At 55.7% G+C, this 27,823-nt stretch overlaps 4 protein-coding genes across 4 annotated transcripts; 2 read left to right on the forward strand and 2 right to left on the reverse strand.

The window, feature by feature from the left end:
• Positions 1-395: 395 nt before the first annotated feature.
• Positions 396-2,773, reverse strand: GGS23DRAFT_188270 (uncharacterized protein). Its single transcript, XM_051511694.1, has one exon. The coding sequence runs from the start codon at positions 2,291-2,293 to the stop codon at positions 533-535; it is 1,761 nt and encodes a 586-aa protein (XP_051376382.1). The 5' UTR covers positions 2,294-2,773; the 3' UTR covers positions 396-532.
• Positions 2,774-8,729: 5,956 nt separating this feature from the next.
• Positions 8,730-10,095, forward strand: GGS23DRAFT_549394 (uncharacterized protein). The gene has a single exon (XM_051515217.1). The coding sequence runs from the start codon at positions 9,030-9,032 to the stop codon at positions 9,381-9,383; it is 354 nt and encodes a 117-aa protein (XP_051376383.1). The 5' UTR covers positions 8,730-9,029; the 3' UTR covers positions 9,384-10,095.
• Positions 10,096-12,309: 2,214 nt separating this feature from the next.
• On the reverse strand, positions 12,310-13,885 carry GGS23DRAFT_188536 (uncharacterized protein). The gene is made up of 2 exons (XM_051511695.1): positions 13,772-13,885; positions 12,310-13,535 (listed from the first exon to the last, which is right to left on the reverse strand). Exon 2 carries the CDS (start codon positions 13,365-13,367, stop codon positions 12,693-12,695), a length of 675 nt encoding a protein of 224 aa, XP_051376384.1. The 5' UTR covers positions 13,368-13,535; positions 13,772-13,885; the 3' UTR covers positions 12,310-12,692.
• Positions 13,886-25,332: 11,447 nt separating this feature from the next.
• On the forward strand, positions 25,333-26,994 carry GGS23DRAFT_602656 (kinase-like protein; the record flags this gene model as incomplete). Its single annotated transcript, XM_051519358.1, has 1 exon — positions 25,333-26,994. One exon carries the CDS (start codon positions 25,333-25,335, stop codon positions 26,992-26,994), a length of 1,662 nt encoding a protein of 553 aa, XP_051376385.1.
• Positions 26,995-27,823: the final 829 nt, after the last annotated feature.

Raw genomic sequence — 27,823 nt, forward strand, 5'->3', positions numbered from 1 at the left:
CCCCATGCTAATGCCACCCAACCGCCAGCCATATTATGTTCCGGTGCTCCCGACGTGAAAATGGAGAAACGAACAAAAACATTGCCCGCAAAATCTTTTCGTTCCAGAGACGGCTCTCCTCACCCCGAGAGAGAAAAAAGAGCAACGCACAGAAAAAAAAAAGGACACCAGGACTCATCCCGTCCAGCATGCGCCCATCCGATGCTAACTTTTAACCATGATCCGGAATCCAAACACCATATGCTAAGTCGTCCATGATTTCCTATGTAGATACCGGGGAAATGCATTGATGGGGTATAAAGGGGTATTCAACGTTGATGCAGTCCGCCATAGCAGCATGCTTCAAACACGGAAGGCAACTTTCCCCGTCCGTATCGGTGGATCTTAAAAGGACGGGGCAAACAAAAAGAAACGATAGTCCAGCGCATAACGAATGAACGTGGCCTGTGTATGAGAGGGAGGACCGCATCCCAAGCATCGACGACGCCAATTGCACCGAGGACATTTGGAGCACAGTCACAATCTAGGCGATCTACCGAAGCTGGCCGAGAGGTTGGCCAAAGTTGCTGGATTTCTTCAACTTGAGGGGGATATCCTCCTCTTCGTCGTCCAGATTGTCGATGAGATCCTTGCTAGCAGGCTCGATAGAACGCCGGTTCTCGGATGAGGTGGAAGCGGCCGCATTCTTGAGCACCGATGGAGCGATGTCGTTAAACAACACCTTCTCTAGCCTGCTGTTTAAAGACTTGAGGAAGGGCTCATCGACCGCTGGAAGATTTCGAAGGTGTAACGGCCCTTTCAGCTCGGGGTCGTGGTCGTGATCGTCTGATTCACCGTCGGCGTTGACATCGGCGGTTGCGTCAATATTTCCTACTGTCAGCGGCTCGTCCCGAGCCTCGGAGTCTGCAAAAATTCCAAGAAGGTTGTTTACTTCTACCGCCTTCCCCTGCGAGGGCTGCTCTCGCAGATCCCCTTGGCTACTTTCCGGGGGTTGGCCCTTTGGCGTCCGCGCGCCAGGACTATTTGTCGTGTTCGTTGCATCGGTGGATTGAACGGTGTGGAGCCGCGATAGCGACATGGAGTGGTTTGGCGTGTGTCCAGCATGCATCGTCAACCTGTCGGATTCGGCCGCTCTCAGAGCTTCCTTGGTCAATTCAGCTGGGATGGGACGTGGTCGAGGCTGGTCCCGCGCGGGCGGAGAGGGTTTCCTCAGTCCAGCTGGTGGCGCGGAAGGGGACGACGGCTTCTCGTCGGTGAATGTCGGCCTTTGCACGGCGCCTGGCCTTACACGAATCCCCTCCAGCTCCGGTATAACCTCATGTATGTCAATCGACGGGGCTTGTTCTGTCTGCGGTTTTGGAGATCCCACTTGTGGTGACGGGCCTTGCATACGCGGGTCGAGGGGTATGAAGGGCTTCGACTCCGGCATCGTCGACCCGAGCAGCGAGCTGGCCGGAACGACAGTTTGCGGCACGCGATCTGACGAACCCCCAGACCCGACTGTCGACTGGGGCTGGGCCGATTTTTCCGGGCTGGCGGAACCGCCACCTCTAATACCCCCCATAACCCCAGCGGTACCGAGGGGGCCGCCCCCCTCGTTATGTCTGACCTGCAAGCTCTTGAGAAAATTTGCCAGCTCATCTCTCGATTTTTCAGCTGCCTCCGCCCTACTCTTCCATTCGGACAGGTCCTTCTCGAGCCTGGCCTTCTCTTCAATCCAGAGCATCCGCTCGTCGTCCATTATGGCTCGCTCCTCTTGGTAAACCTCGTCAGCTCGAGCTCGGTTAGCCTCTAGGTGGGCACGCTCAGCAAGCCAACTTTCGAGCAGCCGTCGGTTCTGCGACTCTTTACGTCGCAGGAGGTCTTCCGCCGACACAGTAGTGGACATCATGCCGAGCGGTGATCTCACGCCGTGATTGCTGGAGGGCACTACGGAAGGTGATGCCACACGTAACCCGGCGTGGGGCTTCGTCGGGAGCGAGCTCGTCGACCGCTCGTCGGAGGCGACGGACGGAATCTTGTCAGGAATATAATTGATCTGGTAGGTGGCCCCGGAAATCCCAGGGACGGATGGCGAATGGCTATGGTCCCGAGACAAGATGCCGCGACTGGACTCGTGAAAGTATGAAAAATTATTAACCGCATGAGGTAATGCCAGCGGTGATATTATCGATGCCGGATGGCGGTTGAGGTGAGATGCGAGAGAGGGCATGACACGGTCGCCCCCGTTTATATCGGGAATGGCGCCCGACGGGAGGAAGGAATCGGACTGAAGCCTCGTCATCGCGAGCATGGTTGAAGTAAGAACTGTGACAAAATACGGACAAGAGGGGGGTAGACGAATAGAATTAGGTTCGAGACCGATCCCGAGCGATGGCGAACCCAGGACCCGGAGGTAATCGGGGGTTCTTCCTCAGATACGACCGAAGCTCGCAGTTTCTTTAGCTGCGGCGCCGTCTACCAGAACCCTTGAGGGACGGAGGTGCTTGCTAGCCTGAATTCGCAGATACGTCTTCATTCGGGCAACGAGTAACGGGAGAGAAGACTACCGAATACCAACTATGTGTACCGCAACAAGTCGAAGTCTAACCAAGGGGGGCCGGTAACAGGCAACTGCGATCACCCGGTCGTGCAGCGCGAGTTCAAGCCCAGATGGCTCAACTCGAGGGAGAAGCACTGGTACTGTAGAGCTGAAGGGGGTGCGGGGCGGGGGTTTACTTCGATTCGAAGTCCGGAGTTCGTCTTAACGCTGAATTCGCAACTCGAGAGCGGCTACGGTGGGGGGTTGGACGTTGCGCAGTTTGCTGTACTGGGAGCGAATAATAAATAGATAGACAGACGATAGGGATGGACGGGACGGAGGGTTGGGGTTGGTACGTAGTTGGCGGATACCGAGGCGCTTCAGATCTGCATGCACAGCAAGCTTCACGAGATGACTCTGTGGGGAACTCGGGAGGGGCGGCGGGCCGGGATGTATCGTTTGCCGGACGAGTTTGTTTGATTCTGATAGTAATTGTTACAGTGCGTTTGTGTAAGACTGACTTGACGGAGCGAACGGACTGACTACCCAACGACCCAGGCGATAGAACGAAGCAGGTCTGCGAGACACACACAGAGTGAGGGATGGTGAGAGAGAGAGAGAGAGAGAGAGGGTGTGAAAGGTGAGGGTGCAGTCGAGAAGAAAGCGGGAGTGGATTGGGCACGAAATAGAAGGCCTCCTGATATGTACGGATGGATGGATGGAATGGAGGCATGTACGATGGGCTGTAATGTATAGTAAGGTAAGTATGTAGATATGCACGTACGCGCGTATGCACGTATGCACGTATGCGCGTATATGCGCGTACGTATGGATGATATCTGTGTAATGACAGGCACCTACATACCTCTATGTAAGGTGAGGCTAGGAGGCAGGCAAAAGTAAGTGCGTGTACGTATTATCGGGTGTATGTATATTACCGTGTATCGCGGATGGAGCTGTGGCAGAAGGGGATGGGGATGTGGATTTGGATGTCCATGTAGGGTGCGCTTAGGGATGGGAGATGGAGACGGATGACGGATGGGATTTCGCAGAACGAATCAAGCAATTTATTTAATGCGGGACCTCCCAGGGTTGTGCGGAGGACCTGCCGTGGTCTTGTTGCTTCCATTTCCCTTTCCATCGCCCAGCCAGCCACCTGACCGGACCGGGATTGGGCGTAATTACGGTCCTGGGTACCTCTGCCCTACCTGGCCGGCCTGCCCCGGGGACATATCTGCCATGTCTGCGCACAGGAAAGGGTACTTCGGGGGCATGCGAGATTTCTACGGCATGGCAGGTACCGGTATCTACGTAGCCTACAGATTACGCAGGTACCTACCGTCGTACCTGGCTGGTATTGGAACCATGGGGAAGGAACCTGGAGGGATCGGGCAGAGACCCGATCTCTTACCTGGTCGGGCTGGCAGACGCGCCTCTCACCTACTTACTATATGGTATGAGTAAAGTAATTGCTTGAGGCTGCTTACGTACGTACCTACCACGCCCTCGAACACGGGGCTACGACAGGCAGGCAGGTACCTAATGTACGGACGGTTGGATATGGGCCTAGGTACCTACGTATGCATAGGTACGTAGTATTCGTGTATCCCTAAGGCAGGCTGCCTACCTGTGGGCTAGGTACCTAAGGTACCTTTACACATAGGTAGGTACTCATATACCTAGGTAGGTACCTACGTATGAGGTATGCATATACGTATGAGGCATGTGTCAGAGGGGCTGCGCTGTCCACTCCGCCAACCACGTCCCTGTTGAAGACCATCTCCACCCATCTCTAGCTCGGGGAGATACTACCAGGAAGTACCTCGGCCGACTCGAGTTTGCCCACACCCCCTCCCTCCTCTCCTCTCCTCTCCATCAGCCCCATCATCTTCCTCATCCTCCCCTCCCCTCGCCAGCTCGTCGACCTCTCCCGACCCTCTTGCAATCTGACGTCCTCCAGCTCCATATTTGCCTCCGCTGCCCCCTATTTCCCCTTATTACGTCCGACCTGTCGAGTAGCACGAGGAGATAATCTGCATGCTCCATGCATGTTAACCAACCCGACATTATCGTTGCGGGAATTATCGTTTTCCCTTCCCTCGAGTTCGCGAAGGGTTGGGTGGCATCGAGGCACACTCCCCTCTGTAAGCCATCGTGCTTAGGTGGCCCTTCAACGTCCCGTTCCGTCTTAGTGGCATCTCGCCGCGCCCAGAGAGGCGGCAAGAGACCTGACTACGACGATATAGTAGTAGCCGTTAGACACGTCTACGGGGTATCGGATCTATATATTTGTTGGGGTCACATTGCCCAACCGACCTCCGCCCACGGCCTTCGACTCTATACCGTTGTCGACCAACGACTCTCGAGTACCTGTCCACGGACTGCTACCCCCTACTCATAATGTGACGACGCGAAGAAAGCAGCCTAACTAAAGGGGGGGCGGGCCGCCAAAGAGCTTCGAACATGAACCCCAGCATACGAAACCGTTCCTCTCCGCCAATCAGAACGGCCTCATCACCGATTTCTTACGCGCAGAAGCGTTGACATGCCTCTGGCTTTCTTCCCCTCTCGAGCTCCACCCACGCGCATTTCCTCTTGCGGTTCGTCACTCCTAGGTCGCGTTCTAGCCGGGCCTCACTCCCGGCAACGCTGTAGTGTGCTCCCGAGGGATCCCTCTTGTCTGACTAATCATAGGGATTCAATCTGAGGGGCTTTTTTCTCTCTAGTCTCTCTCTAGGCCGAATTCGATTCCTACCCAGATTAGTTGCGATATTCTTTTCTTGAACCGTCGTCTCCTATGGGTCCTAGGAGTGACTCAAGATGGTCCCCTTCGACAATCCTGACGAGAATGCCCAATCCTACGTTCTCTGCCCACTTTGGACAGGCAACCCCTCCCCCTCTCCCCACGAATGGACTCCAACTTCCAAGCCGTATCCGCCGGGCCATCGAAACTCGGGGCACTCTCCCACGAGCCATTTCATTTCACCTGCATGATTGAACCGTGGGTTTTTCTCATGACCACCTTTCCCGCCTGATAAATGTGATATGTGATTCTCGACATGGCCCCGCTCACCAACTGACCACGTGAGTGTCGCTTCGTGGGGATTGTTGATTAAATGTGGCCGTCTCCATCTTCTCCGCAATGCATGTGTACAGTATTCATGTTCTGCCCAGCTCCTGGGGCTACGAAGCTATGGATAAGGCTGGCAAGAGCTGGACCCTGGCTAAGAACGCCTGGTCCAGGATAAGCTAGAAGCCCGGCCTCGATGGAATCCGTTCCAAGGTCACAAGGGATGCTTATTTACCGATTCTCGCGGTGAAATGACGAGAAGCCGCACCTTTAGTGACCCGGCGAATAGTTAAGCAGCACCACAGTCGTCCACCATCGTCCCACCTCTCACCGATACTACTGGACAAGTACGTCAACCGAGGCTTAACCCGAAATCCGGACCCTTCGCAGGGTAATCTAGCACTAAGCTACGCATAACTTGTTGTGGCATCACAAGTCAACCACAGCCATCCAGACAGCCAGCAGCTACGACTTTCCCAACGCGTATGCATCACTATGCTCCGTAAGGACGACATCAGTCCAAACCAGACGGACGGCTTTGTTGCTACAGAGACACATACTACGCGTCCCGGGGACGGGAACCATTGACGCTGTAGTGTTGGCACCGAGGTACCCAAAGCACACACCGCCTGCCGGAACTACAGTACCTCGGGTCAACGAGAGGCTCGGGCTGCTGGATGTGCCACGTAAATCACTCCGGCTAGGGACGCACGCAGCAAGATTGCCGAGTTATCAGGGTCCACGGCTGTGGAGCGAGGGTTAGGTTAATGACAATCGCCCTGGAACTTGCCGGCATTGGCAACAAATGGACAAGACACAGATTGTTGACGAGCAGCTCTTGCCTAGGTATCCATAACGCCGGCGACTTAGCGGACCCATCGTCCTAAACGATACCAACACAGTGCTTTCACGTCTCGTTTACGCTAAGTATTAGAATCCAATCTCACGTGAAATGAGAGTCGAGGGTCCATACAGGCACCTGATGTCAGTCCCAGGCTTGACCGCGAGCACCACGCCATGTTTTGCGGGATAGTGAGCGTTGGTCCACTCCTGGTTATTCATGTAGGTATGTATACGGTACGTGTATGTATGTACCTCACAAAAATTGTAGCCACCGACGAAAGCCCGTACACACTTTACTCTCATAACACGGGTGATTTCGATGGCTCAGTTCTTGCGGCCCTCACCGCAACTGTGTATGTACATACCTACATAACGTATATGGTAGCTCTGACCCGCAGTACCCGCCAGGCCAAGGGGCACCTAGCTACCAAATTAGCTGAACCGTCTCGGCCATATTATTTTCAATATTGCCGTTCTAGGTGTCAAAAGGGGTTACGAAGCGTGCCAGTTATCCAAGATACCCCGGAGAAACCCACGCCTCATCGCCGCGTGGCACGTGTTACACATTCGGAGCGGTATTCTGCTTACATACCTCCAGAAGACATACCTAGGTACTTACACAGAAACGGGTCCGGGGACAGGCCATGGTAATTTCTCGGAATCATCCATCCATCGGGTATCGGGATTATGCGCACCGGCAGCATCACCCCTTATTCTACTACGGAGTAATGTATCGTCCTGGGTCTACTTGCTTGCGATGTCCCAGATACAAAGTATGCAGCCGTCAATACAGCCTACAACGTGGTAAGATCCATTGCCCACTCTGTGCAAGAATACGCACTCGTTTCGCGGAGGCGATACTAGAGCAAGATTTGATCAGGAGATTCAATCATTCAACTACTAGAATGATAGCAGGGGTGATGCCAAGAGGCCTTTGGTCGGACCCAGATTCTATCATCGGACCGTCTTGTGGGGTGGTTGAAAAACCCTGCTTAACACTCAAGGGCATCACGGCGTCAGATGCTCAGAAGGCTTCTCTCCCCCTGAATGTATGTGGTAGCAGTGCGATTTTGCCCTCCCTAACCAATCTTGGAACCCAGACGCCGCCCAGGGACTTGTTCGCTGTTGTCTTCTCCCTCGTTCGACGTCGAAGAAACGGATGACAGACTAGGCGCGCCAACCTAGTTTTATATATTTCCCTTGTTGTGAGAAATCGTAAAGTAAAGCAAAAGCAAGGTAAAGTAGAATGGTAAAGTAAAGCAGGAGTATTCCTTCAATTAGGTTAGGGTTAGTCCCTCGTAGAGTCGTAGGGACGTGGGCAATTACACGCCTCTAGCATTTCATGTGCCACGACCATGTTCTGGGCCATAGTGCTGCCCCTGGCGCGAGGAGACTGTTTTCCAAATACTGCGGATGCTCTTTTGGCGAAGTACGATCGAAAAGTCGGAGAGGAAGGGCGCGAGAAAGCAGGCAGAAGGGGGGGTATGGTGAGCACAGGCCGACACAAAGAGATGAAGAGCGCTCGACGACGAGATGACCCCTAGATGCATATGTGCCCGGAGCAGAACCAGAGGAGTCGAGAAAAGAGGCAAGTTCCTGAAGAAACTTCGGGTCTATACTTCCGCTATCCGACACTAACGCGATGAGATTCAATATCTCCATGCGATATCTCTCGGAAAGCCATCGCTGTGCACGGAGATTTGATGGCGAGAAACGTGGAATGAGTATGGACTGGCAAACTATTCTCGAAAGAAACATGTCTCTTTAAATCAACCAAATCAAACACGCCACAATTCGCTGGGATGCTCACCAGCTATGCGTATGTCGTCCTCTTGGGTATATCTTAAGATCGAGAAGATGCCCGGCTTCATGAAGCTATTCGATGCAGAGAGACACAGCCACGAGCACTTATAAGTCTGTATCGGGCTCATATACCGCTCTTTCGAGAATTTCCTTTACTAACGGAGCTGATGAGCTGACATTCTATATCCAAGACATGTGTCTAGAGATACTACACCGTGTCTACCAAAACGAAGCTGTCGACCTGGGAGCGAGCAAGACATTTCCTTCCACGAAAGAAAGGGTCTTTGGGATGGGAGGAAGCTGTCCGTCGTAGGTGGTCGCATCAGATCAAAACATATATAACGCATATCGGGTCGTGTACAATCACTTGCTGGCTGGAGAAATCTTCGACACATACGATATCGTCTTCTGGGGCATGTTTGTACATCATAAAACTCACACAGCCAACTCACCTTGCCTGGGAAGTTTGTGTGGCATTTGTCTGCGTATCAAGTAAAACTGGGAAAGCAGCCAGTCTGCTAGCCGTAGAAGAGAAGCGAGACAGAAATCCAACTAAGTGACTCCGACCTCCGTATATTATTATTCTGGTGAGGCAACTTCGACCCCTTTAACGACTCCCCCCCATTCGAAACCTCCACGCCGGCACATACGACTTGGCTCGATACCTACACGATCTCGCGGACACAATCCTATCAAATAACTAACTGTACCCGTCACAGCTTCGAGTGTTCTAGCAGCCAGAACAAGCACCTACACCGGTACCTATCATTAGACGGAGGCGGGACGAGGCCGATGATGCCCGCGGAGAACCACCACCAACCCATCGGCTTCGTGTGCTGCCACTGTCGGTACCGCAGCAGCGGCAGCCTCTGCTCTAACCCGTACGAGCCGGACTGCCCGCACCGCACCGTACCCCGGTGTCGAGACTGCCCCATACTCTTCACCGCACCGTCGCCGTCGTCTTCGCGGCTCAGCCGCGGTCTTGGCGGCAGGGGAGCCAGTCGGACAACTGCACCCACGATGGGCTCGGATCCAGGGGTGTCGCGTGAGCAAGGGACGAGGCGGCATTCTGTTAACCCAAGCAACGGCAGCACCGCTGCCAGCAGGAACAGTACACGCGAGGATTCTAGAAGCTATGGTAGGTAAGCATGATAAGAGGAGAAGCGAGACAGTGTCGGGGGCGATTCGAGGAGAGAGGGGAGAGAAGAAGGGAAGAAGAACAAAGGCTTGCCAACAAAGAAAGTTAAACTTCTTGTTTCATTTCCTTAGGGATATCCTACCTCACTCTATCAATGTTGCCATCCACCCGTCCTATCTACATGCCTACTTATCTATCTACCTATTCAACGTCTTTCTCACGCACCCCGACCGACCATTTCGTCAAGGGAGCCCTAGGGCGAGCTGACTCGGGGAAATCACAACCTAGACAGGCCGGCTGATGGAGACCACGGACAGCACGAGGGCGGTAACGATCTACGACGAGACGACACCACATTGGGGCGATCCAAGCCTCTCCCTCCCTCCCGCTCCGCCGGCGAGCTGAGGTGAGATAAGGGGGATGAGACGGGGGATCGGCGATCAACGGGCGCGACGAGCGAGCAGGGGCGTTTATCCCATCCATCGCTACGGCACCAGCGCGTACACGCACACGCCATCCCGGCCCTTGCTCTCCTGCCAGACGAGGAAAAAGCCCAGGGGAGCCAAGGGGAGTGGGCTTGACACCGCTACGTGCCTGCCGGCCGCCCGCTCGGGTCCCGGGGTGCGACAGGACGGGGCGGGGCGGAGCAGCACTCGAGAGACACAAGCAGCGGGAGCGCAGCGCGCAGGTAGCGAGGGGAGGAAGGGGGGTTGCCTACGGCCTGTCCCCAGACCACGCGGCCCCTCCCCGCCCACCCGACTGGCTCCGGCCCGTACGCGCGCGCGCGCCCACCACCCCGTGAGAGCCGCGCGTCCTCGCGACGGTGTGGCTCGGGGCGCGGCGCTACTATTGCCACGCCTGCTGCCGCCGCGGGGCTGTCGTATGACCGTAGTCTTACGCGCGGCGATGCAGCGGAAGTGCAGTGCGCGCGCGAATAAGGGCTGGGGGCTACGTGAGGCGGAAAGGGGAGAGTAGTATCTGACTGCCCAAGGGGCTGTTGCGTGTATTCTACAGGCCCGGCAGGGAGCCAGCTTAGAGATGTAAGCAAGGGATCTGGAGGCTATTTTTGGTTCCGTGCTTGTGTGTCGTGGGCTCGGCTTGCTACCAACCGACCAACCGGGGGCAAGTTGCATCACGGATGGTCTAAATCAGGACTCCTGCGCAGGAGAGCGAGGCCGTACTTTTCCGCGAGGTAATGACGACGACGGCCAGTCGGCCTGTCGAATTACACGTCACATGTTTCCTTGCAAACACCGCCTAGCTTACACGAGAAACGTTGCCAGGCCCGCGACCGTGGCTCGCTGGCGCGTCCGGCCGACGGGTCCCGTGTCTCGCAGGGAGATTGTTTCTTCGGCCGGGCCCTGCTGGCATGATATATTCGTCAGCGGCCCGACCAGAAGTTGCGACGCGACGGGACGCGACGGGCTCAGTGCTCCCTTTTCAGGCTCCAGCGCCAGCCGCTCACCCGAACGTATAACTGACGGGAAGGCTTTGAAATACGCGGGACATTAGTCATGTATATATAGCGGCTCTCTACTAGGGTCGTATTTATCGGCGAATCGTGCGGCCCTTGCTCGCCGCGGTGGAAATATCACCCTCATCCTCGCCGGAGCTTACATAACCTCACCGTATTCCATCAGAAACCGAGCATTTGGACAGGCGCGTGTTTATATTTAACCGTAAGGGGGCAGAGGGAGTATGAGGGAGGACTTGTGAGCCTAGGGCGGGATGTGTTTGTCTCGGCGAGGAGAGGAGAGGACGAGGGCGATGCTACACCGAATCTCGGCGTAGTAAGAGTTGTCGCAAACCTATACTCATATGGAGTAAGGTCTCTCAACCCCTATTCTACTGGATAGGAGGACAGCATAGGCTACCCGTCAATGCTACCCTCGGAAAGAGGTCTGGCCCTGCGACCTCGAACCTCGTGATACCCGACCACGTGGAACCCATCTCCGAGTTTTCCTAGGCGAGCATATTGGCACGCTACAGAACGGTTACATGGGAGTTATCAACATCATAGTTGATGTGTCATCCTCCGACCCGAAGCGTCGTGGCCGGGAGGCGCAGTCGAGCGATAGTATCACTGCGGCCTACGGGACGGATAATTTCATTCCCTACCACAGCTCAGAAGGCACTTGTTTGACCCCAATCAAAATAAACGCGGCCTTGGAAATGCTTTTCTCTACGGGAAAGCCCTTCTCTACCATCCTATGTCTCCAATAGAAGGAGAGGGGAAGGGGACTAGGGTTGGGCCCGTCGCTCGGGAACGTCTCGTGGAAGCAGGTATGCGATTATCGCACATAACGCTGTGGATGCTTGGGCGCTCGCATTCTCTTCCAGACTGGCCAGTCGAGTTGCGCGAGGGATGGCGCAAAGCTCTCGGCGACGCAGCTCCACCAACAACGCAGCCTTCGATTCGCCGCTGGCTCGCCCACCGCTTCTCTAACGGGCCGCTCTGTTTCGGCCGCTGGCCTTCCGCGCATCAGCGCCGCGCGCGGGCCACTCACGGCCGCAGAGACTCACGAGGGGGCGAATCGATCTACCTGTGTTGACGCGTCGTAGGGCTCCGGTGACTGACTGCTCCATGGCGAGTGGTAAGGGGGCCCTTCGTGACAAATTCGATGTCGTGCCTGTGCCATACAGCTGGGCTCAGACCCATTACGCGGACTAGGGCGGATAGGTGGCGCAGGCGCAGCGAGCTCACCTGCCTCGGAATAGCAGGCCCAGAACAGGTCCGAGACGCGTAGGGTATGTCATTTCTGGTGCCTCTGTGGCTGCTTTACAGCACGCATGAATGTACCCGGATCGCCGGAGAACTCCGTCGGGGTGCCGGAGACTGTGAGCCCGCCGTGGCCATTCCGTCTCTCCGTTGTCGCCAGTGGCGTCCAATGGAGGTAGGACGGCCCTAGGGTCCGATGGCGGCGACGTCGGGCGTGATCCCTGAGGGGTTTATGTACCGAGCTGGCAACCACAGGACATGAGATGGAGGGTACGTGGCGCATGGGAGCGGCCGGACCGGGAGAGGCTGAGGTGAGGGACCTTGCACGCATCGGGCCCCCCCTACAGCAGAGCCATCTTAGATTTGACATCAGTATCCGCGAGTTACCACGTAGCCGGGCATGGGTGAGCGATGGCAAGGGAACTGCGAGCTGGCGACGCCGAATACACTCACTCCCCATCTGAGAGAGAAGTGGACACAGAGAACACGTCACCTGGTCATAGGAGCAGCCAGGTTTGGAGGCTTGGCGTATGTGCATTCTTCGCATTTTTTGCACAGTATCTCTGTGGCCGAGCCAGCGGGACGCTGGGAATGCATACTAGGAGAACCCGGCGAAATATGCAACATGTCTGTATCCTTTCGGCCTTGGAGTGTGTTGCACGCAGGCTTGGCGTGGGAAAGATCTGTCTCGACGAACGGCAGTTTGGTATCTGGGGTGGGACCCGTTGTGGCAGGCCGCCTCGTCAGGAGACACGAGCATCGCACCCACGCCCAGCGAATCCTTCGAGCTGATGTGCATACTCGTCGCAGCAAATCCCCGCGATCCTCCTGCCTGCCTGCGAGGCGCGCGTAATGGAAGGTAGGGGAGCCAAGCAGATAAATATAGCTGCATTCCGGCAGGCATCCGGATCGATCCAGCACCACACCTTGCTCTTCTGGGCAGCGCAAGCCTCCATCCACCAGCGCCATCGGTGGCCGTATACGGGCGAGGATCGATGGGAAGGGGGGGCGAGGAGGAGCGAGGAAGGCATCGTTGGCGGCAAGAGGCCGTGTTTCTCATCCGCAGACGCCAAGGACCCGATCCGCCCGATGTCTTCGCTCCCGAAGGTCTCTCTCTCGATGCCAAGCGCTGATGATCCGAACCCCGTAGCGTCAGTTGTCCCAATACCAAGAGATTTGATCTGCGCACCATCGACTTGGCAGGGGGGACGGCAGTGGAACTTATACGACGACGCCGCGCAACCAAACAAGGACGGCACGGCAAGCTCCTCATCAGCAAGCCCCGTCACCGTTGTTGCCATGCCGCGAGTTGGTTGGGCGTTCTTCTTATTTCTTGGGGTGAGGCGGAAGAGAGGCGTCATGTCGGTAATGGCGTGAGACATTTGATACCCTTCCCAGAGGGCTGGCTCCGTCTCCCCAGACGGTTCGTTCCCTTAGGGCCCTGGCGTTCGTTAGCGACACGTTCGTTCTCTATCTGTCACACGGCGGAGCCGGGTCCAGGTAGAAGGTAGGTATGCGATACATACTTATGTACACACATAAATATCTACCTAGGTATTCGTCCGTACAATACGATAGGTGCATACTGTGTAGAATACAATGCGTAGTGTGATCTCGGTGTGTCGGTATGAGGCATTTTAAACAACACACATGTTGGAGACAGAGACAGAGACATACAGGCACAGAAACGCGGCGGGCCCAGAAATGGCGACGTATGTTTCACGTAGACCACTCGTCATTCTAGCCAAGGCGCCGTACACACGTAGCAGTGCATCTCGCTCCAGAGCTTGTTTTCTCCAGAATACCGCGGACAAGACGGGATGGAGCACCGATACGGTAATTGAGGTGCACTAACACCCGTCTTGGCTTCGCTAACTTGGGGGATATTCGTGTCTGGGCCGTGGGCGTCTGCGGGAAGAGGAGGTATGTATATGTATAGGTATGTATGTACACATACATACATACATCGCATACATACCTCCTACATACAAGCAAGCCATGCGTGAATGGTGAACGGAAAGGGGGGGTGGGTGATGGAGGGAGAGGGGGCCGAGGAGGGATCTAAACCCGGACCCTAGACAGCAAGTGGCTGTATGCGGACGTTTCTTGACCGAAACAAGCTCTGCGATGGCGATGGCCGGGGAGAGACCGTGTTTGCTCGAGTCCTGAAGCAGTAAGATGGCACACGACGGCGAGCAGACGGCGAGCAGACGGCGAGCAGGCAAGGGGCCGGTTGGGCGTGGGGAAAACCTGGAGACGGGAAGCCCCCTTCACCAATGATGTTGGCTTGGATTCCCTCCGCTGACCAGCGACCACTCGGTTCTTGCGTCATGTAGTCAGGATTCTGCACTGTGAAGGGAACCCCTTGCGAGCAAAGGACGGCTGGATAAGCGGAGGAATGTATATGTATGTATTCTGTGTTATTCTGAAGTCGTCGTTGGCACACTTGCCCATCGGCGTATACATACACACTTACACACATTACGTAGAGAGACATACCACGGAGAACAACACACTGAACGGGACGCGTTGTATGTGCATAGTTTGTTGGAAAGAAAACGCTCCCAAACGACCCGTTCACCGCCACTTTCTGCGATAGTGTCGTGAAGCTGACAGTAACAGCAGACTAGGAACTTTTAGTGATAGAACATGGGGCTGGACGGCTATCATCCATCGGATGTTGGGCGGTTTATGAGGCTTCCCACACATACATATACATATTCATGTCCGCGTGTCCCCAGGGCGCCCATTCAGAGACGGCAACGACTCGCCCCCCCGTTTTCTCTTGTTTCCAATTACGACGCCGGTTTCATGGATCGGTGGCGTGAACAGGCAAGTCCTGCCTACCGAGCGATCTTCACCGTCGGCTCTATTATCGCCCTCTCCTCCCCTTTCGACGTAACCCTACGGGTCGCCGTTTGTTGTCATGTCAACTAGTTGACGGTAAATCCCGCATCGGTTTTTTTTTTCCTTTAAAAAAAGGGGGCCCGTTCCTCGTGAACGTTCCTAAGAATCTCCCCTTATAATACCTATGTGCAGAGATTGAGAACACTCGGACCCGGGATGGCTCCGAGTACACAGGGGCGACTGGCCGGGATCCGGTCGCTGCAGCAAAGCGTCTACGCGGGTACTTCGTATTTCGTGGTACTGAATTTCGGTAGTCAGGAAAGGGGATTAGGTAGACGCAATTCGGGTCGTGGCCATGAGACACTATTCGTTTAGGTGACCTTATTTATATGTGCAGAGACGCCTACGTAGGTATGTACACATCTGTACGTGTGTACGGATGCATGGATGCATCGAATTGGTATATGTACGCGCGGGTCAGAGGGCTTGTGTTGCTCAGCCAAGAGCCTCAGAAGGCTGACCACTTCGCCCAGGGCGAGAATCATCGACGTCACTACGTCGACGCCCTCTCGCGAACAATACCTGACACACACACGCACACGCACAGAGACCGGGGGGCGCAGGCTGACCCTGACCGTGTCTTGGCCATCTATTTCGCAATATGCGTTCGCCACACAAGTGATTGCGGCGGCAAGGCCAAGACGGCTCAGCGCATTTCAACCAGAGTGCGGTTTCTGGCATCGTAAATTGAGCCTGGGGAAAAGTCCTGAGTGCGACTAACGAATGCAGGACGAGGGGAGGGTGCGATTCCTAGGTCACGAGAGGCGAAGGAATTGTGATCGGTAGACAACTCCTCCCGATCCCGCTACTCCGTCGTCAGTAGCAGGCCAGCCTGCACGAGTCCGGCCGCTTTGGGATGACTGCAGGACCAGGCGAGGTCAAACGATGCCATGGCCGACACAGGTTCCGTGGGGGGAGCGAGAATACGACGCTGTATCGAGCTTGTCTAGCCATGTCATGGCTTCGAGATTGGGAAATAAGGCCCTGTAGTGAACTTGGCGGATTGCCATTTTCGATCAAGCCGGGGGCACGTAGGTACGTTCTGGGCGTGGGTGTAAATGTACCTACATGCTTTCTCCTTACTCGCAACTCGACGGGTTGCCGGGACCAGCACGAGGGCATAACAAGTCTGCCTGTATGGGCCGCACGTATTCAAATTTAGTAAGGATATGGAGACATGGTAGAGATTCTATCAAGGCGCGCTGCGTGTGGGTGCCATCTGTCGCAACTCAGGTTTGGCCCGGCGCCTCCCCCCCCCCCTTACGGTGCCAGCAGGTCGGGAGGGACGAATCGAACTTCGTGGGGAAAAGCACCACGGGAGAGCCGGATGCAGGATTTGATTCATCAACTACGCCGCGAACACTGCGCCTCTGAGAACGAGATTCTGTTCGGTTGGCGGGCAATCTAGTCCCGCTGCTGTAAATACACGCGAATGAGACGCAGACATTCTCCTATAGAGCCTATGCGGCATTCAGCCGGCATCGTGTTGGTCAGGTGACGCTAGGCGACCATCTCGACCAACGCCTGTTTCCTATTTCCTCGCTCGGTCTGCTTAGTTCGTATGGCCCTCGCCCATCTCTTCAGCTTGGCTCGTCCCGGATGGTGGACGAGAGCGAGGGAGGGGTTGCCAAGAGCACGTCTCTATTTCCAGCGAGAATTACTAAGAGGCACCTTGAAGAGGATGGTATCGCGAAGTCGACGAGGGAACACGCCCACCCCTCTTGCTACGTGGGAGAGGAACTAAAATGCATCCAGGTGCGGTGGCAGCCAATCAAGGCATCTGTAGTGTTCGACATCCGGCTTAGATTGGGAATATGGGCTGTCTCGCGTCCGCACTCGACGATGTCCCTACAGGCTCCCAACCTGGGCCTGCATTCTCGCCAAGTGCCTGGAGGGAAGGGAAAGCCTGGAAGAGGAACTCGCTAGCACACACGATCTATTCTGGCTTCGAGTCGTCATCGCGAGCATTTTACTAACCCGCCCTTTGCCTCTTCTCTAGCACGCGAAGGGTTTCTGCTACTGTCGGTAGTTCACGGTACGCCTGCGAACCCGAGCGAATTATACTCGCCGCGATCACGTTCTGTCGAATCTACTGCGTGTCCTGCCACGCGTGGCTCGAATGATAGGTTAAGAAACCGTCGGAGGTTGTGTCAAGAATCTGAGGAGACTGCGGAGACAGCTCACACGAGTAATTGTCAGGGCTGGTCGGTACGTGGCGACGGAGGAGGGATCTAAGATAGATCTCCCCCGTTATGACGATACGCAGACGTACCACCTCTAAAAATTTTCAGAATGAAAACTAAGGGAAAAGGACAAAAACGGGGGTGAAATGCGGCGATTCGCACACAAATAGGGACGACGCATGCCGTGGCCGCCCCTCGGGGACGGCTCGGCATAAAGTCACGCTCCTCCTGATGAATACCCCCAGTTATAATACGCAAAAGGAGGCCGGGACAGCGTTAAAACAGTGTCGGGGGCGCTTGAAGAGATGCTATCCTCTCCCGTCTCACGCATTCTTCTCTTTTCTTTTCGTCCTTTTCCTCGTCCCTGTACTCGATTGTGTTTCTAGCTAATGGAAGACGGTATCTAGTGACATCTTCGCCAATGCTCGGCGCATCAAGAGAGGTGCAACAGCGCTGATCCAGGAAGCCTTGGCAGGCTTATGTGAAAACGTCGGATCCTCTGTCAGAGGCCAAGAGCGGACGGGTTCATACTGAATGCACCCATTCCATGCACACACACACACACACAATCTCTCCATCGGCTATCATACTAGGGTGTCAACTACTACAACGTAGTACGTCGTAGAGGCCTGGTGAAGGGATACTAGGGGGGTACGAGATGTTCAGCTGGGAAAATTCGACTGGCAGCGAAGAACAAACAGCGGTTCTAGAAGCAACCTCGTGAGGTCTGGGTGCATCCATAAGATGCATGAGAGCCCAGGGCGCCTATGAGAAATGCGACTGGCTCGTGTCACCATCCCAGAGACGACGATTGTCCTCGTTACACGCATCTTGGGCCAAGGCGAATGAAATCGGCCTCATCGTGATGGGACTTCCCTGGTGACGTACCTGATGCTGTAGAGCGCCACGCACTCTATCTAGATGTGTCCTGGTGGGCTTTCGATGGGACCGGGATGAGAGGGAGAGAGAAAAAATAGACCGCCGCTCATTGGCATTGGGAGACACTTATAACATCATCGTCTCGAGCGGGCTACCGCAAGCGATCGGCAATCACGGTTGTTTACAATCCTCCCTGCAGCTAACGCCTGGCGTCAAGGACCATGAGCAGGGCCAGCGCACGCTTCGTTCGTTCAATGGGCGAGGTAAATACCTCGGCCCTTGGCAAGCGAGAGGAAGAGAAGAGACCGGGGGATAGGTAGTGGCTGGGGCCAGAGGGCGGACACGCGCTCCACCAAGCGATGCCCCTTGGCCCGGCTTCGTGAATAACATACTACGTACAGACAGGCGGACATGCCTACCTACTTGGACGAGCAACCTCTTGGTATTGCCCATGTTGCTAACTACCTAGCTAGCATCACTTCTCCGCGTAACGATTGGTAAGGCAGATGAACCAAGACAGACACATAACTGAGCACCGTATCGCGCCGCCAAGAGGTTCAATCACGGCAGTCACCCGCGAATGGGTTCGCCCATACGCTCTCGACCCAGCGGGCAGATATCATCACACACCTATCCCACGTAGTATACCGGGTATCCAGACATACGGACATGCATATACATGCGTAAACGTGGGTGCTCGTAGCTACCGAGGCTATCGTAGATCTAACAACACCTCGTCCCGAACCCAGAGTAACTATCGTCGATGACGCTGGACCCGCGAGATCTTTCCCCTCGCGACAGATGGTAGCGTAGGCCGTGTGGGAAAGCATCCCGAGACCCAGGAAGGGCGTAGGGTGCTTTGCGGTGCCATGCCCGAGCTAGGCACGCAAGCTGGGCGACTCAGGAGAGGGCATGTTGACAGTAGCGACGAGAATGACAAGAAGCACCATCGGGGTTGGCAGCCAGGGGGGGAGATTCATCCCACTAACACTACTACCGCCTTCCTACGTAGCAGACGAGATGCACCACGATGGTCCCAGCAGGCAGACGATCCGAAGGGATTGAGCAATCATCGGTGATGGGCTTGGCAGGTAGAACTAGAACTGTGCCCTCTTTGCTGGACCATCCCTAACAAGGAGAGGATGAAAGAGTATTCCCAGGAGCATTTTTCGAAACCTACCTACCTAGGTAGGTAGGTAGGTAGGTACCTAAGATAACAGGGCATGATATACGTGCATATGGGGAATCAATCCACCGATAGGTACACGATTAAGCGCTAATTGCCTACAGGTTGATCCCCCATATAAGCTTAGACGAATACGTACTCGCAGAGGCGTATCCGTCAATACCAACAGTAGATACCTCCTAACCTATATGTATGTATGTAGAGGAGGTCGATTCCGTGCCTTGGGGGCGGCCACCTCTACGGTACTGCCTGCGTGCACCATCCGGTATGTATACATATAGTATACGTACACGTACACGTCTATACCTGCCCCAATACATGGATAGACGTTGGGGGGTGCCGCTAGGGAATTACAATGGGCATCGATGTTGAGTTGGGGTGGGCATGCGATAGCCCATTGTCATCAGTTGAGGTTACCGCCAAGCATGGCTTACCGCACGGCTTATGTAGCATGCCTGTGGAATTCGACGTCTGGCGGAGACGGCGATGTGCCCCCTTTTTCCGGAGCGAAAAGTGGCTGAAGTTTAATAACACGTACATATATGTGTGTGTGTGTGAACATGTATGTATGTGCGAAATGCTTCGTTCCCCATACCGTTGGGGGCGCCTTGGGTAGGTACCTCTCGAAGGCAAGGTCGGGTGTACCGTGCGGATGTATAGCAGTGTGTTCGATTATCTACTTACCTATCATTACGTTGGCATGTGTATGTTGTGTATGCTGTGTGAGAGAGAGAGAGAGAGAGAGAGAGAGAGACAGAGACAGAGAGGAGATGGGGACATGTAAGAGAGGAGGCATCTATGAACAAGGTAAGAGGCGGGGAGGAGGTAGGTATGTACACAATACACACGTACATAGGGATTGGCATCGATGAATCCATACCATGTACAACATCAATTAATTCCCTTAAGTCTATCCGTCTATCAATCCATCCATCCATCCGTCCGTCCGTCCGCCCATCCATACGCACACAGACGTACATGCACGTACGTAGGTGACGTCCGGTCTCGTCCCTCTGTCTCTCCTGCTGCCCTTAAAGTCGCGCTCCGGGCGGATCTTGTGTCCCTCGCCCTCATACTTCATAGGCGATGCGACAAATGCTGAGTTACGCTCGCGCTACCCGCCGCCGAGCATAAAATTATGAACCGCCTCAAGTTCCCGGTGATGGATCTGGGAATAGCGCCCCTTGCTTTACCCACTTGGACAACACAACAGCCAGTCTAAGCTGGGGTCCGGGGTCTCCAAGCAGCCCAAGAAGGAAACCAGAGAGGTTCGGCCTTTGATCGATGGTACCTACGACTTGCTGCGCAGTGGCAGACCTTCCTAACGGTTAGCGAATCGCAGCGCCGGCACACAAGCGCATATGGAGTGCCTCCTCCACCCCTCCCACCCCTCTCGCCGCGGAGGTGCAGCGTTCCTGGCAAGCAACACATAGGTATGTGCATACACACATACATCCACCCAATGTAGGGATTCCAATGCGTGTCCACATGCATGTAGAGTATAGGATAGGGTACCGTCGGCATCTCGTGCTTTGATTACTTATTGACGCTGTACTGAGTATGGGTGCGTACGTGTAGAGGCAGGTTTGCTGGTTGGTGTAGAGGGTAGGTAGTATTACTAGCGAACTTGCCAAATCAACCCAGGCATGCCGAACAACAAGTTCTATACATCCTACCTATTCCTTTAGTATATGCATACACCGGAGCGGCATCCAGGATATTAGCAGCATCAACTTGTAATCTAAACGCCTCTGCCCATAAGGTACCTAAGGTAGATACCGCGCCAGGTACCTCTTCCACAGGGTTTTGTCGCAAGTCGACCTTATACCCGGGCGGTTATGAGGTTGGCAAAGGTTAGGTACCCACCCAGTTACCTAATGTGCGTAATTTTAACGCCCGGGTCCATTTGATGGAAATTACCATATGAGTATATCGAAATTATGTACCTGCTGGCACATACCGCGATCTCCCATACTGTATGTCCCAGACTGTATGAGGTATGTCGACAACTTCGACTCTGCCAAGCGTTATATGGATTTTGCCGCGCAATTTGCTGCGTACACAGGTCCTACCGAAGACGGCTCGCTCGACAAGCCAGCAGTCGAGATCCGACACAGACCAGCAATGCATTCACGTATGCCAAGCCCACGATGCCCCGAAGTTCGAGATAATAGTGTGTAGTACTGGCAGTATCTTAGATCTCCCCGGCCCTGGATAAAACTACCATCTTGAACCTCTTTCTCGACCCGCCTCTGCCCCTTCCCTTCTCCAGAGTTCCGCACGCTCAACCCCCAAACCTCAACTCAACTCCTCTTTTAACTCGACATATGCTCCTCTCCCTTTCTTTACCTTCTCGTTTCTGCGAGTCTCTTCGTGCCGAGATTCGTGCTGAAACGAACCGACACGAGACTCCCGAATAATCCCCCACCGCCCTATACCACTTACCTATTCACAATTGTCTTTCCCTCTCTCTCTTCCTGTGTTGTACTACCTCGCACTGCCCACTTATTACTTACACCGACCTGAGAGAGAAACGCCTCCGGGGCCTAGATAGCAACCCTAACTTCCATCAAACCCGAGTTTGATCGCGACCGGGGTTTTTCCCTTGACGTCTCCTGCAGCCGGCGTTGACGAGCACCCGCTACTCTCCGCAGGGTCCTCCTAATGCAGCCGCACAGGATCCCGCCCATCTCTGTGTGAATTGCGTCTATAAGCCTAGGCACGCCCCATACCTCCATACCTCCATTACCTCCACGCACGTCCACACGTAACGCTGCTACGCCAACACTACGCTGTCCGTCCTATACCCTTCCTGCCTTGCCCTACCCTAGCCACTACGCATCCCACCCGCCGGCCCACTGGCCAACCAGGAGACGTAGCTCCGCACCTATCTCGTTCCTCGCTTTGGACCTACGAGGACTGGGCTCGACATAGTGCTAGGGCGCCATAGGTAGTGGGTTTGTTGCTCGCATGCGGATTGCGACTTTGGAGAGGAAGATCCACGACCGGCCTAGCCAGCACCCACAGCGCTCTTCGACTTACACATACATACATACATACATACGCACATTGACGCATCCAACGTGCCCCTACGTACATGCCTACATCGCAGTACCGAGCCAGACCAAATTAGACGCTCTGCGGCCTTTTTCCCCCCTTGATATAACATAGTCGACCTTCGTCCCCCCTTCCCCCAGAAGACCCTTTTTCTCTTTTTCGTTTTCTCCCTCTCCTCTCCACTCTGCCTCCCCCTACGACCGACCTCGCTTGCCTTGGCATTCAGGCAACGTAGATCTCCGGGTCCTCTCGATCACTCGTACTCGCCGCTACGGCGTCGCGCCTTGGTGTGCCACCACGCCCTCACTACGACCGCCCACCAAACCGCCCGGGTCAGCACCTGCATCGAACATCCCGAGAAGGGGAGAAGCCAAGACGATTGTGTGCAGACTCTACCGATTTCTCGCTGTTGTTCACCCTGGTGCTCCCGTCTTGGTCATTGTCTTTTTTCTTTTTTGACAATTCGTTTTTTTAAACGCTGCCTTTCTTTTCGTGCTGCGGAGAAAAAAAAAAGGATTTGTTGGGAACGATCCTCTTACACGGAGCCGCCCTTCGAGACTTAGACGCAGACCCAACCGTGTACATGAGGGCAGGCGGCCACGAAGACTGGTGTTAGTCGCAATAACATCCGACAACGAGGACGACCGGTCGTTATTCCCGCAGTGCCGACGAACGACGCCCCATAGCGCCAGGACCACCGGGGACGAACAACGACAAGGACGAGTTGCTAGTCCAGACAAAGAACGTCATCGGAAAGCCGAATCGACCGAGCGAATCCGAGAGCGAGCCAACCCGTGGCCTAGCGGCACGGCCAGCAAGCGGATGGTAGAATAGCCACTGTCAATTGGCCCTGTGCGGTTTGCCTCTCTCTCTCTCTCTCTTGCGACGGTAAGCCACTAGCCCCTTCGGCCGACGGGTTGCCCTCTTCTCGCCTTGGGTAGGCTGGGACGGCGGTCGAAGGCGCGCTTGCATAGCTCTCGGCGCCGCACCTAAATCTCGTGCGATACCAAGATCGCCTGTCCAGCCAGGAGAGAGTCGGGCCGCCTACCTGTCGACCGAGCCAGAGCCTACAGCGACAACCAGCTATTAGCTAGCCCAGCTAGCCCGGACATGGGGCTGGCGTGTCTCGCCGGATCGGTCTACTACGTTTTGGGACAGGACTCCAAGCAGATTGTACGGGCCCGCCGCTGACCAGCCTAGCGTGCCCGGGTGCCAGCTTGGGCCAAGTGGAAAACCCACTGGGCGGGAAATATCGCTCGAGCCAGCAACAGCGCCGAAGTCACCCTCCTCGCCGTACCCTCGCTATAAGCGGGAGGTAGCTGCTACTTACCACCTACCTACCGCCAACGCTCTGCCCCGTCTCTGCTCGTCTCTACTTATATCCTAGGCCATCCTGCCCGTCCGTCTCCTCTACCTCGCACCCCCCTCGGTCCCCCCCTCGGTTCCCCCCCCCCCCTGATCGGCCCTAGGTAGGTACCTAGGTACTGTTGTCACTGCTACCTCGTCGCGCGGGCGTCGCCAGCAGCAGCACGGGCGTACCGGCTACCGGCGGCCCACCCACCGCTGCGCTCCAGCACCCGCACCTGGTGCGCTACAGCGCTACTGCTTCAGGTGTTCCTCCAGGCGAACTTGGGGGTGCCCCCCGCTTGTCTCCTAGGCGCTGTCTGGTTGTCTGTACAGGTACTTTGCTTCCCTCTTGTTACTCCCCCCTCCTCCTCCCGCGTCTGGCTGTGACCCCCATATCCGCGCCCGACCGGCTGCCCTCCATCCAGCGCCCTAGCGCGCTGGGCGTGGTGTGGCCGTCGGAGGGGGTCGATTTATTTATTCCCTGTATCGCCCTTCGCTGCGACACAGCACGTCTCCCGGCGCCCAGCTTACCTACCGGCCTTACCTAACAAAGATAGCAGCCCGCCCCACAAACCCTGACTGCAGCGATGTCATCACCCTCGCCTTCGCCCACGGCCGCGGCCGCGCCTTCGCCGCTCCTAGCATCCCAGACCGTCACTACTGGCACTGCTAGCACTCCTGCCGCTAGCGTTCTTGTCCCTCCCGCCTCTGCCACCACCTCTTCTTCTTCCGCCCGTCTCTCTTCCTCCCCTTCCTCTCATCCTTCTTCCTCTTCTTTTTCTAACCACCACACCGTCCTGCGCACATCCTCGCCAGCGTCTGCGCTGCACGTCGTCAAGGGTTTCTCAACCGCTGTCTCAGCGAACGAGGCGGCTGCTGCTGCTGCTGCCGCTGCTGCCGCTGCCACCCAGATCTCGGCGTCTGCACCCGCGTCTGCGTCTGCGTCTGCGCCTGCGTCGTCTGCGTCTTCCACCACAGGTACAGGTAAATCCAGCCTCTGGCGCCCGCCTCTCCCTATTGACCCGCCCATTGTAACCCCAATTGCCGCCGCAGACACCGATATCTCCCGGTCGCCGTCCACCACGTCGTTCAATGCGTCGTCCGTGTCATCGGCGTCTTCGGTCTCGTGCAGCATCAGCCCCACGCCCATTGAGTCGCTCCGGCGCTTCCCCGTAGACCTCACCACCCCCATTCCCGAGGAGGGCGATGAGGAGACCGGCAGCGAATCATTCGCTAACGAGCCCATCACCCCGGTGAGCGCGAGACAATCACGGGATTTCCGCTACTGCGACCAGAACGACACGTACCAGCATCGAGATTCCATTACTAATCCTCTTATTCCCTCTTCGTCGGTTCCAGAGCCGTCCGACCTTTCCCTAAGTCTCGTCAGTAATCATAGTAGTAATAAAGACGCCCCCGGAGAGACCCATTTATACGCCGCGTCGCCTGCTGCTTCGGCTCTCCCGCCCTCGCTGCCGCTGTCGTCCCCCCCATCACTTCCGTCGCCTATTCCCTCGCCCCTGCCGACAGCGTCGTCTTCGCTCCGACCCGTGTCGCCAACTGAGCCGTTAACCAAAATTGACACGACGCAGACTGACGCCAGCCAACCCCCGCCAGAGCGACGCTTCTCGACGTCGTCGCGGTCCTTTGCGCTGCGCTCCTCTACTTTTTCCAAGGCCATGTCCATCTTTAAGCGCAGCAGCACCCACATTGTGGGGAACGGTGCGACGATGGCGTTTAAGGAACCCAATTACGGCGAGGGGGCGTCTGAGACGAATGTGCCCCCTGCCAATCGGATGACACCGAATAGTAGCCGACGCCGTTTCTCGTACCACAGGCCGTCCATCGCGACGAGATCCAGCACGCCGCCCTCCCCCGACTCGGCCGAGGAGATTGCCCCGGATACCAAGGTGCCCGATGCCAAGGACAAGTCACACCGCGTTTCCATGCCCACCACGCGTGACTTTTTCGAAAACCGCTCCAAGAAGGTCCGGGCACACACCGGGCTCTCCATCCGGGGCCGCGTCGGCTTCGGCCCCGCCAAGGGCCTCTCGCACCGACGCACGAGAAGCGTGGAGCGGAACAAGAAGAACAATGAAGAGTTGACGCGGTTGCCGTGGGCAATCCCGCCCGATGTAGGCACTGGTATGAAGGCCCGGCGGCTCAGCCTCAGCCTGCCTGACGATTTCACCGTGGACGTCGTGGATCTCATGAAGGAGTTCGAGTATCAGCATAAGCTTCTCGGTCGGCACGGGAAGCACCTCGGCAAGGGCGCGACCTCGAAGGTGACGCTGATGGTGCGCAAGGGCTGCCCTACCGAGATGTACGCCGTCAAAGAGTTCCGCAGCAAGAGTTCGTCAGAAACCTTGGCCGACTACGAGAAGAAGATCAAGTCTGAGTACAGCATCGCCAAGAGCCTGCACCATCCCAACATCGTCGAGACGATCCGCCTATGCACGAACCACGGTCGCTGGAGCCACGTGATGGAGTATTGCTCAGAGGGTGACCTCTTCACCCTCGTGTCGAAGAAGTACCTGAGGGAGGAGGGCCGCGCCACCGACCGCCTCTGCCTGTTCAAGCAGCTCTGCCAGGGAATCAACTACCTGCACTCCAACGGGATCGCCCACCGGGACATCAAGCTGGAGAACCTCCTGATCACGAAGGACAGCAAGCTGAAAATTACCGATTTCGGCGTTTCCGAGGTCTTCTCGGGTATCCACCCGGGCCTCAGGGAAGCCGGCGGCCAGTGCGGCATCGGTATGGTGGACGTGCGCCTCTGCAAACCAGGCATCTGCGGCAGCCTGCCGTATATCGCGCCCGAAGTTCTCAGCAAGAAGAGCGAGTACGACCCCCGGGCCCTCGATATCTGGAGCTCGGCCATCGTCATGATCTACCTCACCTGCAGCGCCAACCTGTGGGAGAAGGCGGAGGCGGGATTGCCGGGGCCGGCCCAGAAGATCTACAACGAGCTCGTCGCCGGCTGGGAGAAGATCGATGCGAAGCGGGCGTCGAACCCCGACGACCTGAGCAAGGACGCGTATCCGAAGATTGCGGCTTTCGAATTCTGCGTCAAATCCGCGCCCCTCCGACGGCTCCTTCTGAACATGCTGCATCCGGACCCGACGAAACGAATTACGATGCACGAGGTGATCTCGAACCGGTGGATGAGGAATGTGGAATGCTGCCAACTCGAGAGCTACGAAGACCCGGTCAAGTTCATCGACGCCGCCAAGATGGGCAGCATGAAGTCTAGCACGGGCAAGATCTTCTGTCACAACCACCTACCGCCTATGAGCACAGGCCACGGGTTACCCCCTATGCCTGGCAAGCCCGGTTACTGAGGCACAGGCGGGGGCTGGCACCTTGAATTTGTAGGGGTGTTTCTCGTGACAAATTTGCTTATCTTCCTCTCTTTTCCCTGTCACCATATAAACTGTCGTTTTTTTTTTTTTTTCCTTTCTAACTCTCGGAGTCTGTTGATAACTCTGGCGTTCTACGGTACTACCCTTGGAATTGAAGAGGGGGGTGGGGTAAAGTGAAGGGGGTCCTTACTTTACTAGGGTGAAGGGTTGCATTGCTTCTTGACGCGGTCACGGAATCATATACAGTATTGAGGTGTCGACACCATACATACCGAATTCATTCCTCCTTTTTTTTTCTTTTTTTTTCGTATTTTATTTCGTCACGCATGCATCACTTGAGTAGTCGGATACATGGCACTCAAAAGAAGGTACTAGCATAAGCATTTTGGTGGGTAGTATCAGAGTTCGAGGTCGAAAGGGGGGGGGAGGAAGGGTAGCATTGCACGAGAGGGGAGGGGAGGGTTTCGTGTTGCAAGAGAGAGAGAGAGAGAGCTTTTTCTCCTTTTGGGCAAAGGCTTTCTGGAATTACAAGGGCGGAGAAGTATCACATCCATGAATGTTTTTCCTCTCCTCGTCCCCGACTCGCTTCTGGGTCCACTAGGGGGAGGTAGGAAGGCGGCGGAGAAGGAAGTGCTAGTTACATAGGGGGAAGATTGGTTGTCCATCGCATGATCACGATAGAAGAAGCTTGTGCAAAAGGGAAAATTGCGCAGCGGCCCCTCGCCGCCAGATCGAAGAGGCAATAGAATGCGTCGACGCTCGATGAAGAACAGTAATCGCTCTGGGTTCCTTGGTAGTGGGTACGTGA

This window comes from Durotheca rogersii (assembly GCF_024521655.1).
Source record: "Durotheca rogersii strain YMJ 92031201 chromosome Unknown GGS23scaffold_2, whole genome shotgun sequence".
Classification (NCBI taxonomy): Eukaryota; Fungi; Ascomycota; class Sordariomycetes; order Xylariales; family Xylariaceae; genus Durotheca; species Durotheca rogersii.